Raw genomic sequence first — 19,579 nt, 5'->3', positions numbered from 1 at the left:
GGGTGAGAAAAAGTTCTGGATTTTGACTTGAAGACTGCGTAGAAACCCTGCAGATTGAATCTAAATGAGCTTTTCCTTCATTCATGAGTTCATGCTAGAGAAGGACAGAGCTCCACTGACCTTAGATGGCCGAGTTGTTCTAAGTATGGATACAGCAATGTACTACTTTAGTATTTAATTGGTAGCTTAGCATAAAACTCTAATGCTGAAGTAATTTTACATGCGGTTCCTCTTAATCTCTTCCCTCCACTTTTAAATTCTACTTTCTGCGGTTGAAAATTCATTTTGTGGATAGCTTTCACACAGCTTTCAGCAATACTTCCAAGCTGCAATTGACACTTTCTGTGAGTTTGTTTAAAAGCAGGTGGCTGAACTTAACCGCCACTAGGTCCTTTCCTGTACATGGCCAAGGTCTCCCTCTTGTTTGGCAATTTCTAAATACATGGAATCTTTTTCCTCTTCAATACATGTTTTGTGTCTGATGCGACTGGTAGTCCATAAAAACAGAGTATCAATTATCGTATATCGTATTATAGTATTAAATTAGATCGTACCATATTTTTTAAAATCTAAAACAGTCGTGGTGGGTTCACACCAAACGCTGAAACCTCCAATTGCGCTCTTTGAAAGCCAAAAGCATAGGTTGCCAGTTTGTGGGCAGAGATGCTTCTTGGATCATTTTGCATCAGACTGCAGCCGTTTGAATGTTGCTGAAGTGTCAATTTACATCATTGTCAGGAGATTTTTTTTCCTTTCAGTGTAATATGAACAATCATTTTACACATACAGTACAGACCAAAAGTTTGGACACACTTTCTCATTGAATTCAATGAGAAGGTGTGTCCAAACTTTTGGTCTGTACCGTATATATTCTCGTAAAAAGTTCACCGTGGTTATTTTTCTACCCAGTTATTGCACTTTGTGGGAGCTGGGTTAAGTGTTTTCACGAGGGCAAAGTTGACTATGTAAGACTGCCACGTAAAATGATTTAATTGTTTTTGAACTTGTTTTCTTCTTACCATTATGATGGTAATGAAGAACGTAAACATTATAGTTCATCTTGATTGATTCCTTAATCAAACGGAGAGTTCCCAAAGTGCCGTTCTTTGTTTTGAGATGTTAGTTTTGTTTAAGGATTAGCGCTCCAATTATCAGAGGTCTCCGTGGGCATCTGCCAGGTTTGGAATCTCTCAAAGCCACTATTCCAATTAACGTGGATCTCGGAGCCGCGGCTTGATAATAGAACAGAGTCAACTTTTTATTCTGCCTCTCGCCGACATCAAAGAACAACCGAACATTGCCGGCATTTAGTCAGGACTGCAAACGGAAAAATTATACTGGGCCTCCTGGGGTTTTCAGTCTCGTTGTTGTTTTTTTTTTTTTTTTTTTTAAACCATAGCACAGTCGATTAGTCAATTTCAGTAAACATCAGAAGCCAGCGTACGCCAAGTGGCCTAATGGGGTGCTTTCCCTCTCTTTGCCTCATTCTGATAAGTTGTAATTGACTGGAACAATTGCACGAACATGATGCATTAGTACTGAATTAGTTTGAATGACTTATAGATTTGTTTTGCGAGAGCAAAATTGTCTTTGGAACTTTCTGCACTCCGTCAGAAGTTCAAAGCGAACTGATATCTGTTTTCCCATTAAGCTCGCCACCTTGTGCATTTAAATCAGTGGTGAGTTGAATATTCATTTACTTGATGTATGAGTTTCGTCCAAGGCAGGGTTTATTTTTGTGGAATGTCTGGAGGTGTGAGAGCTCTTACTCCACTTTAGTAAAGTAGTTTGGTTTTGCTGAATGTGGCTTCTGACACTGCTGACACTGCAACATTTTATTTCCCCAAATATTCCCAGCAAAATAAACTGCACTTATTTAGAATTTACTCCAAAAAAAAAATGACATAGTTAGAAAAAATTATCAAAAGCTTGTTTTATGCTTGGCACAAACTTTTAAAAGTTAAATTATTCACACCCCTGGCTAATTTAAGAGCTTATATTGTTTCCATTCAGATACAATGACCAAAAAAGGAAGATGTGATTTGAAGGATCAATATTTAATCCAGGGGTTTTCAGTCTAGAAGTGTTGAAGAGTTTAGCCGATCCAAGTTTTTCCAGATCCCCAGAAGCCGGGTAATAGGTCTTTATCAGACTGCTGAGTCAGAAGCCACTTTCAGCATTATTTTGCATCATAATTTCTTGCAAAAACTGATATTAAAACCTTTTGAAAGGGGAACATTTTATGACGCAGCAATATAATGTCTGGAAAAGTATGAAACTTTAAAATGGGCGTGTTATGAGAACCCTGTAATAAGGAAACAGGTTTTCTTCTTCTTATAATTGTGTCTGAGAAGTGTAATACCTTCAGAAGTTTTTTTCCCCCCAAGCCAATAAATGTCAGAGGAAGAATTATCCAGAAAGGTGTCGCTTGTAGTACAAAGAAACCCTGTGTCCCATTATTTAATTCAATATCCCTCACTTTGGAGTTCTATTATCATTTGCTGCGATGGTCTGAATCCTTTAACAGACTCGCAGGGTTTCTAATCGCTATCTAATCTAATCAATTTAGAACGTGCAAGAGCTCCAGCAAAGTACAATAATGGCCATCATTCACAGTGAATGTGATGTGCCTTCTGATCTTCCTTTAGTGGGAGAGCCTGCAGACTGTAAGCTCACATTGTGTAGATATTTGGAGATAAATATCTACAGCAGGGTGAATGGGTTTTGCTTGTTTTGTAATTTGACTGCATAGAAAATTATTTAGTCAGCAGCCATTTCACAGTTTTGAATACTTGCAGAGTTGCACTGTAAGCCTGGGTTAGACAAGGTATGGTTAGCTACTGGTATTATGGATATTGTATAATATTTTAAATAAATGTAGCCTTTTAAAACCTAATACCTTTTTCTATTCATGCATTCTTATGTTTTTTGTGGTTAGATGCAAGAAAAATCTGGAGTGACCGTTTTTTTTTTTTTTAAACTTTGTGAAGCTGACTGGGCAGCCATCTCCTGGCAATCCAGATTGCTATGTGTTGTGTTGTCATTTGTAGTCATTTTAGCTAATATGTAAGGCAGCATGATACCCCCTCCCCCGCTATACACCTACAAAATGCTAATTCTTTGGGGTATATTGGTTTAGGGACTATGTAATTAAACATTTTATGGAAGCATGCTAATGTAAAATATTATGCATTCTTCTAAAGCCTTTTTTATATAGCTACAAATCTTAACAACAATGAATTGAGATTTTTTTTTTTTTTTTTAGATATTTAAAAAAAAAAATCCTGACCCACTGTCTACAGCTTACTGTGTTAGCAACACAGGCTTTATCGCCCTGTCAGCAGAAGTGTTAGTTTTTTTCTGCTTCCCAAATGCTATATGGTAAGCAGTTGGCTAAAAATGAACCTTAAAATGCTATTTGAAATTTGTTTTGCTTTGCCGCGTCCAAACCCATCAAAATGTTTGTCATCCTATAAACATTTGGTTTTTTGGAACAAACCATCCAAAAAAAATCATTTTTGGATCATTTGTACTCCCACCCTTTCCCCTTGCTCTCTGCTATGATACAGCTCTTTTTCCATAAACATGAACGTTCGGGTTAGCTAGCGTGGCTATTAATGGCGGCAGATAAACAGTTTTTCAGTAGGTGATTTTTTTCTTCTTCTGCCAATTGCACATTGAGCAGCTTGTACACAGGCGTGATTGACAGTGCTAAGACGCTCCTCTTGGCTCTAATTGGCTGCTTTTGACCGGGAGCGGCGCATTTCTGCAGATGACAGTAAGAGCAGTACAAGCAGCTGGAGGAGATTGATTTATTTTGTTTTTCACAGATTATCTGTTATGACACAATAAAGGTTTTAAGAATGTGTAAAAAAAACATGAAAGAATTTTATAACCGTTACATACTGCAACTTTAACTGTAATCATCAACAATATATTAGAAGCGGTAGGAATACTTGTTGCTTTTATGTTTCAAATAAAAGCAAAGTAATACACATTTTGCTTTTAAAGTGAGAGTTCTGTTACTTTTTTTTTTTTTTTGCCTGGGGTTATCATACGTCGTAGTTTATACCAAATACTGTTTTTCGATAAACAAATAGATTTTCTTTATGTAACATAAACACTTTATTGTAAGCACACCTGTAGCGTCGCCTCATTTACGAGTTCTAATTACACCAACATAGAGCAGCAGGAGGATACACCTTAAGCACAGTTTCTTACTCACCAGCCTGAATTCTCCTTTTTTCTTCCCAGGATATCAAAGGGCTGCTGGTAAATGCCAGTTTCTTTTCACTCAGTATCCGGCTTTTAAACTTCAGTCCTTTCAGGGGACCCTTACCAGGTGCCTTCTCGTATTTTTGCCTTTGCACAAGGACTCTGATCACTCACATCAGTCAAAGAGACAGCCGGTACGTTGCTTTTTACATCCCCACTCCCGCTTTACAAGTGTGGCTGTACATTTTTGCTTGGGGGAACAGATCATTTCCCCAGGAAGCTTTCATGCCCTGCTGTGGCTCCGTGTGCGTGTACAGGCTGACATCTTCAGCACTTCTTGGAACCGCCTGTGCATTAGGGCATATCTGTCTTCTGTGAAGAGGGCACCACAGGCACCGTCATCCCACTGGCCATTTACTAAGCAGCAGAGAGGAAAAGGACAGAGCAGGATAGATGCTCTGACTAAATTACATCCCAGGCTCATCTCTCTCTCTTGTTGTTGTAGCAGTTTTGACTACAGGGAGTGCATGGTGTCCTGTTGCTTTTTGGGTTTTTTTGTTGTTGTTTTTCTCCTGACCAGAAACAAACTCTTGGTCAGAAAATATCTCACAAATTATCCCTACATTGTATTTAGTGTTAAAATTGTACTGGGTTTACATCGCGCAAGCTTTGCTGAAATCCTGCTTCACAAAATCTGGACGTGTAATTGCATCGGGCACGAACATGAGCCTATTTAGCCGCGTTACGGCTAAATGGAATCAGGCTTTTTGGGTGGGAGATGCAGTCCTGCTGGCAGCGCCATCAAGTTTCGCTTTTGCTGGGATGTTGCCAGGCAACCAAGGTGAATATCGCCCGAGTCAGGAGCTCCACCATGAAATATTTCCTGCATGTAACTTCTCACACTGCAAAAATACCAAGTATTTTTGGTCTAGTTTCTAGAGCAAATATCTTAGTATACTCGAAGTAAGACAAAACTAACTTGCAGGTAAATTTTCAGGAAGAAATAGGAGCTTGTCTTAAGTTAATAATTCCTTAATATTGATGAAAAAGCACTGGTTGTAAGTGAAATAATCTGCCAGTGGAGCAAGACATTTGGGAACAAGACATTTGAGGAAAAAATACTTTATAAGATTTTGTGTTTTTGCAGTCCAGAAAGTACATTTCAGTGTAGATTATGACCTAAGAAAACAATAGTTCTTAGTAAGCTAGGAGACAGAAGTTTTTACTATGCCAGAGTCAGGCTTATATCCCTGTTGCTTTATACTCAACTATACAAATGCTCTAATGACTCCAGCTTTGATTTTTAGTGCGCAGAAAGGAGACTCGTATTGATCGCAGGCCTTGGCAATAAAACAAATACGTTTATTTTCCAAATTGCTTTGGCCGAGCACTGTGTTGTGACTTTGAATGAAGAGAGAGAGACATGAGGATGATGAAGGGTAATGGGAAGACGGCGATGCAGCAGTGGAAGGATAGTGACTGATATCCGTAATTTGAAGACGCAAAGATGGGATCATCTATTGATCTGAACATCTCATCAAGCCGCAGATCAAAGTGTCACATCGGGTGACAAACGCCTTTTTCCATTTCATGACCAAATGATCCGGACTCCCTCAAGGCCCCGTGTCGCCATGACAGCCTTTTCTGACGATCGTTGTGCCCCTGCAGTGTTTACCGTGTTGTCTCATTTTCCTCCTAACCTGTTCTTTGGCCCATTTTTCCATCATGATTAAGGTTCTAAAAGATGCGCTGTGTCTCAGTTTAGATTGGATTTGTTGAATGCGTGGAATTATATCCTCGTCTATGTGATTAGACAAGGAGTTCTGCTTCATTGACGGCAAGTTTGGTGGGAAGGAAATTGTTTCAGAAGTCACTTTCCATCCCAGTGTCAGAACTGAATAGAAGTAATGTAAAGTTCAGTGGGACTAAGTGACATCCATCCATATAGTTTTCATTCTCATCTGAATATACCAGATTTTCAAAATTTTGTTTAGTCATGCTAACTCAGCGAAAAGACCTCTCAAATAGTGTGTCATTTATATCTCAGTAATCTTTAAAATGTTGCCTTCTATAATGATTGATTTTGCTATTTAATCATGGAGGTCTGAACATCTACAACAAATGCTCAAAATAATAGAACAATCATATCAACAGAATCTCAGATTCAGAAAAATCCGGCCTTTGTTTAAACATATTCAATTTTACTAAAACGCCTAACCTTAACCTTTTTCATTTTTTTAGGCTTTTTTTCTGACAACACTCCCTAAAAACTAGTAGCTTTGTTGATGTCTTCCAATGTTTGTAAAGGAAACTCAATCACATCAAGGTGCCACTCTTACCTGTAGCTGTCAAACTTGACATTCACCTCCCTTTCCATCCTGCTTACTGTAAGTAGTGAAAAATTAGATCTTATGGTTCTCCATAAAGCCTAGTGGCCAGACACCAAAAGAGGTGGGTGTCATGTCGTATTTAGTTCAAATAATCTCTGATCATTAGTATAAGTTTCAGGTACATTTGAAACTCCAACAATATGAATTGTTGGAGGAACTGAAAATGGTGCCTTTAAGTACATTTTCTCAACAAAGGGCAAAATGTTTCCATGTTAAATCCTTTCTTTTTGTCTGTTTGCTCTTACTACCAAACTAAAGCGTTTGTTTTTTCTCTCCTCCTCCTCTCTCGCCCCCCCCAAAAAATCAGCGTGAGATTAAACTACTGCAATAAAAGATTAATTTCTTTTAAGTCGTTTGGTAAAATGTAGTACTCAGGGATACGCTCCGGTTGCTTCTGCTTGAAACAGAATAGTGAAATTGGAGTTAAAGCCGATGGAAACCGTTCCTAATACTTTCTCACTTTGTTTAATAAAACGTGCTATAAAGGATACATTTTAATTTGTGGGATTTCTGAAACAATTCTTTCCCGTGGCAACATTTGACTCCTGTTTAACTCCTGGCTCGCTTATTCTACCACTGTAGAATAAGCGAGAATAGCTCTCTGCCACAGGCTCTCTGCCTGTGGCAGAGAGCAGATTATGACAGTACCTCCATCTTTTCAGACCCACAGATCCATTTGCTGAACATTGAACAGAACATACTTGTAAAATTGAACAATAACAATATGTGGGGAAAAAAACAAACTGCTGAATAGATTAAAATCTGTTTGGAAATACACATTAGAATACATCTTATACATTGGTTAATTGCTTTATTCGGGAGATAGATAGAAGGTCCGTCTTCCCTTTTATGAACTTATGCAAATCGGCATTCATCACAACAAGTATTTATTGGGATTTTACAAGCGTTGATGTTCTGATGAACCCTACACTGGCGTAGGAATTTACAGCACGAGACCACACCTTTAAGCTTTACATTCACTCTTGTTAAAGTCACATCTGTTGATGAACGGTCACATTAAAGTCCACGACCGTCTCTGTTTAAACCGATTTAATAGGTTTAAATGTACTCCAAAGTGTTGGCCTAAATAGAAGTTCAAAAGAGGGAATTGCCAAACAAGAAATCTCTTGAGGCAGGGAAATAGTTTTATTTTTTTATTTTTTGTATTTCCATGGAAACGCACACACAATGAAGCACATAAATTCAGCAGTGAAAGAGGTAAATGGGTTAGTAAACAACAGACCATCTGTCCGGGCGGGGTTGGGACCCTGTTGGTGTGAAATGGATTATTGTAGGTGCCGTTTTATTTTTTTTTCTCCCCAAACACTGGGGCTTTGCTGCTTAAATCTGTCTGTGAATTTATTTTAGGCGTAAACGAGGCCTCGGTTAGTTAACAGCTTGAACCAATTAAAACACATCCTGCGTTATTATGAGATGTTTAAGTTTACTTTTGAGGCAGAAAGGGGAATCAAATGTAAAAAAAAGAAGATATTTGTCTTTTACTAAATAATTGCCTGAGTACAACAGTTGTCCCCTGTATTGTTGTTTTTTTCTTTACAGCAGATTACTCAAATGTTTAAATCAGCTAAAATCTACTAAAGCACCCGCTAGAGCTTCTCTTAATCAACCTTTTCTAAAGGTATATATTGTTTTAGAATTTATTTTTTACTCCAGCATTTATATCTCCAACTTCTGTTTTCCTATCATTTTTTAGTTGTTGATATTTGCATCAGCTGCATTCATTTTTTTTCCAGTGGGAAAGCGTTTATATTGATCTTGCTGACTGCTGGATTAGCGAGGCAAGTTCATTCAGAGTGCAGAAGATTTACACGATTTTCTGAATTAAAATAATCTTCTACAACGACTTAGTTTTTATGAAACATGAGCGGGTACTCCTATGCCAAGGCGAAAATGCTTGAAGTGAGCATTTTTTTGTAGCTGGAGCAGCTCGATGGTCCTCGCATAATTATTCGCACTCCGTGAACCGTTTCCACGGTTTGTCATTCCACTGTTCTCTCAAAATGTGTTACGACAAGTAAACCTGAAGTTGTGCATTGGTGTTAGTTCAATTTAAGTTTCCATTTACAACCAGTTGAATTCAGATGTCACCTAATAAATAGTCGGTTTTATTTACACTGAATTGTAAATCTCGATGCATAATGAAGACGGAAGAACACAGCAGGTAGTGCGGCGCGAAAGTGGAACATCTTGAAGACAAAGTCACGCTTTACGGAATGCATGACAAAATGTCGGCGACTACATTTCTCTTAAACGGAACGGAAAGAGTCAGTTTTTAAGTTTGCGCCTTCAGCCACGTCTCTAAGCAACGGATTGAACGCACTGCACACTTTTTAATCGGCCGTATTAAAGGCAAAAACCATTATTTAGAATTCGTTCCACTTCACAATTTAAAGATTCACCAGGGTTGGGGGTTTAATTGAAGAATGAATCAGACGACCGCTGACAATAATGTGCGTCGAGGCTATAAGGACAACTAAGGTACGCTGCAAAGCTGTCTGAGTGTCACCGGTCTGACTTATTTATTTAATACCTGCCTGGTGGCAGTTTGGAGAGAGGTCTTATCTCGCTTCTGCTTTCTGAAGCTTTATTTTGTGCGTGTGTGGGGGCCCGCTTTGACAAGTATGTGTAGTGGCGGCTTGAAAATTTGTGCAACTACATAAATCTTGCATGGGTTAGGCACTTTTAATTATAACAAAGTGCTCCAGTTTTCTTTCCCTCCATCCCAGCCCCATCAGCATATCTCTCTTCTATGGTTTCCTCTTCATGCTCTAACAATTTTCATACATTATTTAAGAGCCGACTATGACGAGTCATTTGCTGCCACCCAGACTCACCTTTGCGTCACCGAGGAGCCTGTCGCATAGCATCCAACGGCGATAGCTGACCCCTGCGGCACCCTTTATTTCTTTATTTTATTATTTTATCCGCATTGTTGATTAGTTATTGTGGTTTTGCGTGAGGGGGGAATAAGAGCTTGTGGCGAGTGCGTTTCCCAGTGGAGATGTTACCTGAAACTTGGCCACTATAGCTGTTTTATTTGTTTTGTTTTTGTTTTTTTTTTTTAAATAAGATGCATATTATTTAAAAAATAAACAAGCAAAAGTGAGGGAAGGGAGTTCAACAAAACCAAGAGATTACTGATGGATGTTTTCAATAACGTAAAATAAGAAATTCTGGTCAAAAATGAGAGAAAAACACAAGCTTGCGCAAACTAAGAAGCATCACTTTGTATGATGCCACTGTTCAGAAATACCCAGGATGCCTGGCCTGGTTTCTGTCTTTGTTATTGCTTTATCTTTCTGTCTGTCTCTCTTTCCCTCTCTCTCTGGTGCCTCATTGTTATAGCTAGGAAACTATCTCATGTGCCAGTCAACCCTGAAGACCTGTCTGCCTCCTGTATATCATACTCTCATGTCTACTTCCCTTAGATAAGATCAGGAAGAACCAAAAAATGAAAGCAGCATCCTACCTTAAACCCCTCTCCGCAAGCAGCCTCAGAAGCTCTGAAACCAGCTGTAGGCGTGATGGCCAGTGTTAGATGGGGAGTCGGATTCATTCACTGAACTTCCAGTTCTGCTTAGTTTGTCTGTAGATAAAAACTCCACATTTACTTTCTAGCTTCTGTTGCCGCCCGTTTTCCTTTTTTTCCCTCCTTTTCTTATTTGCTCCTTTGTGCTCTTCTTTCCTTTCTTTTCTTCCATGTGCCCTGCTTCCTGTTCGTCGTTGTGTACGTTGTCCTTTCCTTTATTCCATCTTCCCTTTTATCATTTTTTTGTCTGTTGTCTTTCCCTTTTTCCTTGTCTTTGTGCCCATCACTCCATTTTCAGAGAGTTCTTATGTCCTACTTTCCTTCTTTCTGGCTCCATTTTTCTTGCCATTCCCTGCCTTTTTCTTTCTTTCAGTCAGCTTGTCTGTTTTTCCTTACATTCTTTCTTCCTTCATTTGTGTCCTTCCTTCTTTCTATCCTTCCTTTTCTTCTTTGTATCCTTCTTTCTGTCCTTCCTTCCTTTCTCCTTTGTGTCTTCGTGGTTCTGTTGGGATCTTTCTGTTTAAAACTAGATTGTTCTGTTTTTCTTATGTCGTGTGTCCTTCCTTCTTTCGTTTTTCCTTCCTTCAGTCCTTCTTTGTATCCTTTCTTGTTTGCATCATTCCTCCTTGTATGTTTTCTGTCCTTTTTTGCCTTTCTACCTTTTTTCTTTCCTTCCTTCCTCCTTTGTGTCCTAATGGATATGTTTGGATCTCTGTTTAAAACCAGATTGCTCTGTTGTCCATTTGTAGTGTGTCCTTTTTTCTTTCCTTCCTTCCTTTTTTCTTTGTATTATTCCTTCTTGCATTTATTCTGTCCTTTTGTCCTTCCCTCCCTCCTTCCTTTCTTCCTTCCTTCCTTCCTTGCTTCTTTCCTTATCGATCCGTTTAGATCCAGATTGTTTTTGTTTTCATTTTGTGCTGTGTGCTCACCATTGCTTTGAGGTGTAATTTCAGTCCCCCTGTGTGTCTTTATACCTTACATGTGGATTGGGTGGAAGCTTGTGTGTAATCGAGAATGCAGTAAAAATTTTAGTGCAGCACGTAAGTGCATTTTGATGTGAGTTTAAATAGTCAATGAAGGATGGACCTTTTCTATGAGTGCACCAAAAGTTCATGCGATTTTAATCCTCACTGACTGCAAAGAGAGGTTAAAAGGCTAAAAATGCAGCATGAAATATATCGCAGGCACAAACGCACTACTGAAATGCTGCAAAAGATCATAGTGAAGTGCTTTGAATTCACCATGTTGGACAGTGTAATGCACAACGGTGCCTTACAAAACGTTTGTTTTTGCTACTCTCCGCTTTTGTCAGGTTGAGCGGGTGTAGATTTTATCGGGTAGATTAAATTGAAATGGCGCATCATTGTAAATTAAAAACAAAACAACAAGGACAATGACTGTAGACATACAGCCAAAGTTACAGATAAACTCTTTGGGTCAAAGCGTATTCAGGTTTTGGAATGGCCCAGTCAAAGTTAAGGCCTAAATTCAGTGAAAATTAGAAGCAAAATGTGATTTGTAACAAGTGAGTACGCTCTTCTCTTCTGGTAGTAGATGTTTCTCTAACTTTTAGACCTACAGTTGTTTATCTAAGTTTTCCAATATTTTTTTCTTTTTCTTCTTAATGGACTGCAGATAAACAGCCTGTGGTAATTTGGCACTATATAAATAAACTAAATTGAATCATGCGAGGGCAAGAACCTTTATTTGTATACAAGTACACAGTTATCTTTTCTCAATTACTTGAAGGGATTATGATCATTTAGCACGTTATTGATTTTCGTATCGTCTGACTTGGATCATCCCACAATCCTCTGACAGGATCATAAAGGTTAGCACCTTATAGATTTATTGAGTCTGTCATGCTATGGGGCTGCAGATTTGTTTATTTATGTATGCGTATGTATGTGTCAAAGATGCAGTGTTGTGCTGCTGTTTTTGTTGTTAATGTAAAAGGAAAAAATAATCTTTTGTTTCTTTATCATCAGCCTTTGATTTAAAAACTGTTCCTGGCCAAACTTCCTCCTAGTGTTTGTTTTATTCCAACTCTTTCTGCAGCTGCCCTTCACTCTGACTTTGATCCTTCGCTATGCATCTCTCAGTGTGTGTGTGTGTGTGTGTGTGTGTGTGTGTGTGCGCGCGTCCCGGAAAAAACAGCAAATGAAGTCAAATGCCTTGAAGCTTCACTGCGTTTAGCATTCGCGCTCGCTGTGACAGCTTTACGGCCTTTCCCAGAGAGCAGGGCTTGGTTTGCCCCTCCACTTAAAATCCCAAGCAACATCTGCCGTCATTAGTGTTATACATGCACACAGCTCCACCGCTGTCCCTGCTACTCATTATTTATTTCCCTTTGATGAAGAGGGCTAAATGTTGCACGTAACCAGGGTGACTGCTGATTTCACAGAGATCAAAAAATACCTATAAAGTATTTTACAGTCTTCATAAGACTTGACACGGTCTTAAGTCTTAAATTCACATACCTAAGGCCTTAAAATGTCAACATTTTTTTGTTTTTGTTTAAGTAAGTTGACCTTAAATAAGTTAGTCACAGGTTGGACTAATTAATCATAAGCTTTGTAATTTCTTTTCTCACTGCAGTTTTCCGTCATGCAAAAGGTTGAGTCACACACAGACGTCTTCATTGCTTTCTGTGACTCGCTGCTAACATACCCTTGCTAGCTAACGCTTTTCCGTCTACCAGGAGCAAGTGCAAATTTATCACCAGTTGGCTGGACGAAGTTTGTACATTTCTTTTGAGATATAGTTCGTAAATTCCATTTACATTGGTCTTAAAAAGTTTTAAATTTGAGTTTGTGAAGCTAGTCCTGTTGCAATAAATTGATTGATAAGTTAAAACCAGCTCAATAATTTCCATTTGCATGATTTATCTTCTTCCTCTTTTTTCTCTTTCTACCAAAAACTGTCCGGTGCTTTGGTCTCAACTAGAACTTTTTTGGAAGAACTATTTTCATCATTCGTTTTATATGTTGTTTCTGTTGTTGTGTTTATTTATTTTAGATATTTAAAATGTCTTCCATTTAAAGTGTTAATTTTTTCTTCGAATTTAAAGATGTTTGGGAATATGTTTTTGCATTAATATATTACTTGAAAATGGTCTCAAAACAACACTTTTATTGTTTATGGCTATAACTTTATCCTGACATGCCTCTGTGAAATCTGCAAACTGATCTGAAACTGATGGAAAAACATAAAATAAAGAATTGCTATAACATTAAAGAAGGGTGCGAGCATTTGATTTAAGACTTGAATTTTGTTTGTTTTCCTCTTAGATCATCTGAAGAGGAAGATTTGCAGGCGGCCATCTTGGAAGCGTGGCATCATACGCAAGAAGAAAAATTACAAGAAAGGAACAGAGGAGGAGGAAGAGGAGGCGGAGGCGGAAGCCACCGTTCCCAGCGACTCGTGTTTGACACAGGACGAGGAATCGTCATGTGACACTCCAGGTCCCCAAGCCAATGGTCATCATACGCACGGCCCGTCCACAGAAGAGGAAAGCTCTAACGAACCCCCCATTGTGGCTGAAGGCAGAAAGGATGCAAAGGAGGCGACGCCGGCCAAAGAAGGACAAGCTGAGACCCCAGAGAAACGCACAGAACAACGCTGCCTCTGTGGCACTCCTCCGCCCAACTCGGAGGAGGGTAGTCCGGCCAGGCGGGCCAACTTCCAGCCTTTGATGGAAACACTCAAGTCGTCGAATGCTCAGGTCCAGCCTAAACATGCGGAGGGTCTCCGGGTTTCACGAGTGGACTGCATGAATGGGACGGAGTCGATGGACAGCGTAGACTTACATAGCCTCAAGAGGAGCAACGAGGCCGACACAAGGACTCCTCCGAGCTCGGCTGATGGCTGTAATAAGCCAGAACAGGAAGAGCACAAAGACATAAATGTGAGTAAGCAAACTCAGGAGCAGCATCCCCTGGCTGGCGACGCAGTTACACAGACTGTTGAGGAGGATCAAGGGAAAGAAGGTGCGTGTGTTTCTCTTTTGCACAATTTCTTGTGCAGAAATTCTTTTTATCCTCACGGCTCCCGGCTTTCAGTCTGTATTTATGCAAGGTAATATTTAACGACTGCAACCGAAAAGCGTCTTTTCCGTTATATCCTATAAATCTGCCTTACTTCATACGCATCGTCCTTGCTTCATTTTTTTCATAGAACACATGTCAAGCTCGAAGCCTGGGAGCCAAAAACAACCCGCCGTAACTTTATATGTGGCCCCTTAGACTCCAGAGGGCCACAGAAATGGCACCAAAAATATAACAGATGTATAACAGCTTAAATTAAATTAAATTAAATTATATTACATTACATCAATCAAATCATAGCAGCTTTTGTCTGGATAGTGCCAAATTACTTTAACGTGAAAAGATGTTTAATGTTATTTAACTTTAAGAATCAGTGGTGACTTTTTATTAAAATTTTATATATATAAAAAAAGACAGACTTGGAGCTGCTGGCTGCCTTTAAAGTGTGCAATTTTACACACCACTGTTAAAAAAAAAAAAAAAAAGAAAGAAAAGTAATTCAGAAGGGCACTTTTTATGTCCAGAGATAAAAAGGGAGGTGCTCTACCACCACCTAGTGTCCATCTCATCTCTTGCGTACTGTTTTTTATTTACATTTTAACGGTATATTGACACGTTTTATCAATACTTTCTGCCGTGGAATCAGCTGCCCATTATTTATCGTCTATAATACTTCCGTGGAGGCGCATCACTTTCTTTCCATCTTTATTACATGGGGCTGATTTTTTAAAAATGTATAATTTTGAAACATTTTGTGAACCGAGTAGAAATCTTTCAGGCTACGTGTTCAAACATCGAACGGTCTCAGTCGAGAAACTCCAGAAGCCTTCCCATCTCCCACCTTTTGACCCTTTTGTATACTGAAACAAAAATCTAGTGTTTAAGTTAGAAAATGAACCGAAAGTTGTGTGTTTGGTTTTGGCCGTGCAGTCTGCGATGTGCTAAGCTGAGGCCAGCTGTATGGCTGAGGGAATGCTGCTGATTAAATATGGCTAAGCCGTCATAGGATGGCACGATCACACAAGTGGATGAACAAACAAACTGTGGCTCCTATCTCTGGAGATAATTTAGCTACTCCACCTCCACTCCCCACACAGACAGAACTTGGACATTTTATTATTATTTTTGTAATCAAAGTAACTTTTTTTTCCTCCAATTGTTATAAATGGGCAAGAAGAGAGTCAAAAGGTGAACAGCAGATCGTTTGTTCCATAAAATATGGTCCACTTTGTGCTTTTCAATCTTTAACAGGACGATTAATTAGTTGTTTTGTTTGGCAACAACCAGCGCATAAATGCTTCTCCCATCAGTTCATCACTGCTCTTGTTGCAGATGGTTCCCGAGAAAAGACGAGTAAGTGCAGCACGTCGGAGCCGCTGAAGTTATCAGCCGGGAGGGTGGAGGAAGAGGCGGAACCGGCCCCTACTTATCCTCCGGTGGTGGTGGACCACCAGCGACTTCTGGTAACTATCTTCTCAGTCTTCCTGCTACAGGAGACGCAGGAGATGCATGAGTACACCAAATAAACGGAGGGAAAATTGAGAATCTAGTCGATTATGCGTCAAAAGCATTATATTTTCATTGTTTACAAGGCAAAATTGTGGAGACTTCAGTATGAAAGCTGACAATTGAAGTGGTTTGTTGACTTTGCTGCAGGTGTTTGAGGTCGTTTCACCGCAGATGTTCCTCAGATTGTAATTTAACTGTAAATTCTCTGCTCTAACAGCTTAGTGGGATTAATAGATTTGTTTTTAAAGCATTTCCTTCCTTTTAAAAAAAAATTCATACCAACGCACCTCTGTCTTCATTTTTTGTGAAATAGAATAAACATCACTTACTGTTGTTAGCATTGCAATGAATGGTATCAAAGGAAATGTAGCAAGGTTAAAGATCCTGTGGCTTTTGCAGATTTAATAATTGATGTATAATTAGAAATAAAAGAAAATCCCTGCAGGCACTCCAGGCTTGACTGTGCTGAAACGTATACTAACCCCCTTATTTTACCTGTGGCATATATTATAAAGCTCTTGTCAATAGCTAGAAAAAATCCAGCCGAGACATTTTCACCTCCACACAACTTCCTAATCCTGTTTTCACATTACCTCAGAATTGAAAGAGAACTCTTTTCGCTCTTTATTAACTGTGAATTTTTATTCAGCGCTCAGAGTTGACTAACTCCAGAAGGAAATGGACTAATAATACACCACCATTAAACTCTCTAATTACGTATATTCCAACAAAGAGAGTGGGGCTTATTTTGAGGATCTGAAAATTGTAAATCTGCGTTCATCATTAAACACACACACACGCCTACATACACACATGAACAGAAGCTGACACCACAGAGATAAGCAACAGCTGTGGGAAACACAATCAAATCCACTGACAGTGAAGTTCCCGGCTTATAACGGCAGTTTGACAGAACATTTTAGAGTTAATTATTTCTTTTTTTTTTTAGGCATCTTAACTTGTAACAGCAATCTGATGTTTTAATAACCTTGGTTAAATCAATGCCGTTACTTGTGGCCAGGCTGGACCCTTACAGATCTTTTTCCATTTATAGTCAACACTTCGAATAACAACCTTTTGCTTCAGTCACAGCTGCGAGTTTGTTGGGGGAAAAATGTCTCTTACCAGCTTTCAACATCGAGAGATTAAAATCTTTCGAGCCCGGATTAGATGTAGAACAACCGTGAGCCTCAAATCTGGCGTCTTGCCACAGGTTCTCTGTTGGATTTAGGTTAGGATTTTGGCAGAATGTTCGGACACGTGCATGTTTTGATCTAAGTTGTCGTCGTCGTCCTGCTGGAAAGCAAATTTTTTTTTTTTTTTTTTGAGTTTTAACGCCTTGAAATGGTCTTATTCAAGATTTGCTTTGTTTTTAGCACCATTCATATTCCAGTTCACTCTGACCAGCTTCCCTGTCCAGCTGAAAGAGTCCATCACTACATCATTATGCTGCCACCACCACGTTTCGTGGTTTAGATGGTGTGTTAAGCACCATTAGATTGCCTCCACATTGTTTTGCCTGTAAGTAGACCAGTCGCAACAACCAATAAACCAATTAGTCACATAATAAGTTACAGGGACCACTATAATTTCCATCTGCATAATTTATCGTTTTTTCTCCTTTTTGGAATGACAATTTTGTTTACAGGCTTCAGAATCCATTTTATTTGTAGTTTTTGTTGTTTTGTTTACTTATTTTCCATATTCAAAATGTCTTCCAGTTCCAGTGTTAAATGTTCAATAGAATTTAAAGTTTATTCATCTTTAGGAATGTGTTCTTGCATTATTATACCATTACTAGTGCATTACTTGAAAATGGTCTCAAAACAACATTATTGTTTATCGCGAAAAATTCTGGAACAATTTATCGTGACAGGCCTCGGTGTAAGTCAAAACGTTCAGTCTGGTTCTTACCTACACCAATCGTTGTCGTGCCAACGGGTTCTCCTGAGCTGTGGAAGAGATTGTGGTTGTAACGTAAAAACATCAAAAGTATGGGAAGGCAATTTCAAAGCACTGTCAAAGAAATGTAAGCACTTTTGAACCCCCTCAAGTGTATTTTGACTGTATTTTTCTGTTTTATTGCTGATTCTTACCTTGGCTTTGATGTGTTACAGGTGCGCTCATAAAGCGATAGTGCTCTTTAAAAGCTATTGATTGTAACTGACTGATGCATCATAAATTTATCTTAGGGCAGGCCTGAAAAAACTGAGATGTTGGACCTTACTACCGTGTATAAGCTAGTCATGGACATTTTACCAAGACCCTCAAATGTTTAGTTTTTTCTTCTTCTTCAAATTGTCTTCAAAAAGAAAACTGGTATAATGTGTCCTTTAAGACCTAAAGAAATGGGATTTTTTGGTTGTTTTTTTTTTTAAAAAAGCCTTCTAAAACCAAATCCTCTGAATAAACTATAGATATGAAATAAGATCCACTTGAGGGTTAAATTTTAAACTAGCCATGAATTATGGAGCCTGCCCTCTCCTTTGTTCATTAATATTATAATAAGAACGGCGTGCGCTTTAAAACAGCCGCGCAAGCTTGAGAAGCACGAGAAAGGCGGAAGCATGAAAACATCACTGGGTTTGAAATGGAAATTCATGCATATGATTTATTGAGTCTTAAAACTGTTATACCACCAAGATTGTAGCTTTGTAAAGCGGCAGTCCAAACTTCACAGTCCCTTTTTGCTTGATTTCTAACCTGCTTCCATTCTGAGGCCTTGAAGGACGTAATAGAAGCAGATTGGACTTTGATTGCAGCCTGCAGTTTGAGGCGTAATTGTGCGATTCGTCGTAGGAATTCTCCTCCAACAATACCTATTGTTCAGGCGTTCTAAAAATCCACATTATTTGACGGTTTGAGTTATTTTCGCTGAATAACGGTCTTCATACTGCACGCTGTAGCGCTGCACCGGCAGACCGTAATCCAACAAAAAAAATATTTACCTCGATGAATTATAGAAAAGACGAAATTCGAAAGTTACCTATTCCGTTTTGAATTTGTAAAAACAAATAAGGCTTCGGAAAGCAGGGGAAGGTGTCTCTAGTTAACGTCTGGATGTTTCTAGATTGTCTCTGTGGCGTCGGGTGTTGAATTTTAAACTCTACAAAACCCCCAGACAGAGGCTGGTTCATCCCAAGGGCAGAACACCAAAGCCTCACATGAGTGGGATTGTTTCTGCTGTCCAATCCAACAACGTTTGCACTGACTTCTATGTCGGTGAAACCAAACAACTGCACGGCACAGGAGGATGAGGCTCCTTGTGGTTAAAAACAGCAACTCCACATACATGCTCAGATATAACTAAATATAGCATGTGTTTTTAAACTGTAACTTTAAGGCACTTTTTAGGAAAAGGAGCAGAACAAAGTAAATGTTGTCACTTCAGGCCCAGGTCCTGTTGGAAGGCCAGTTCTCACAAACGTTTTTTTTATTTTTTTTGCGAAAACTGTTCATTAAGCTGTCATACCAAAAACGTCATGGCACTCATCTTAGAAACTTTTGGTACCTTTCAACTTTCAAAGTACCAGGCTGAACATGCCTGGTACTTTCTAGAAACTTCTAACAGCCTCTTTGCTTTATGAGAGCCAATTTGTCACCATCTCACTGATGCTGGAAATGATTAAAATGAGTCTCCTTCAGTCTGTAACAGCATCCGCTCTGAAGAGTACCGGGAGCACTTATTTCTGACGTATGCAGAAGATTTCATTTCTAGTTTTATGTTTGATTGCTTTTCTGTACATCTCTTCATAAAAGATGCTTTCAAAGAGAAGGTTAATTACGAAAGGAAGTAAAGAGTATCACTTTATTAGGTTTTTGAATTTTTTTTTTCCTCTTTTATATTTTGAGAGATTGGACTAAACGTG

The 19,579-nt window shown here is 38.9% G+C and overlaps 1 protein-coding gene across 1 annotated transcript in view; it reads left to right on the top strand.

Moving 5' to 3' along the window:
- The window catches only part of atad2b (ATPase family, AAA domain containing 2B), an 86,848-nt gene that overhangs the window by 40,679 nt on the left and 26,590 nt on the right, over positions 1-19,579 (top strand). The window contains exons 25-26 of the mRNA XM_014468483.2: positions 13,446-14,144; positions 15,534-15,664. Coding sequence (XP_014323969.1) covers positions 13,446-14,144; positions 15,534-15,664 — 830 coding nt within the window. The remainder of the gene's footprint in view (positions 1-13,445; positions 14,145-15,533; positions 15,665-19,579) is intronic.

The sequence above is a fragment of the Xiphophorus maculatus genome, chromosome 15 (assembly GCF_002775205.1).
Source record: "Xiphophorus maculatus strain JP 163 A chromosome 15, X_maculatus-5.0-male, whole genome shotgun sequence".
Classification (NCBI taxonomy): domain Eukaryota; kingdom Metazoa; phylum Chordata; class Actinopteri; order Cyprinodontiformes; family Poeciliidae; genus Xiphophorus; species Xiphophorus maculatus.
The sequence above is the reverse complement of the archived record's forward strand: the minus strand, read 5'-3'. Positions and strand labels throughout refer to the sequence as shown.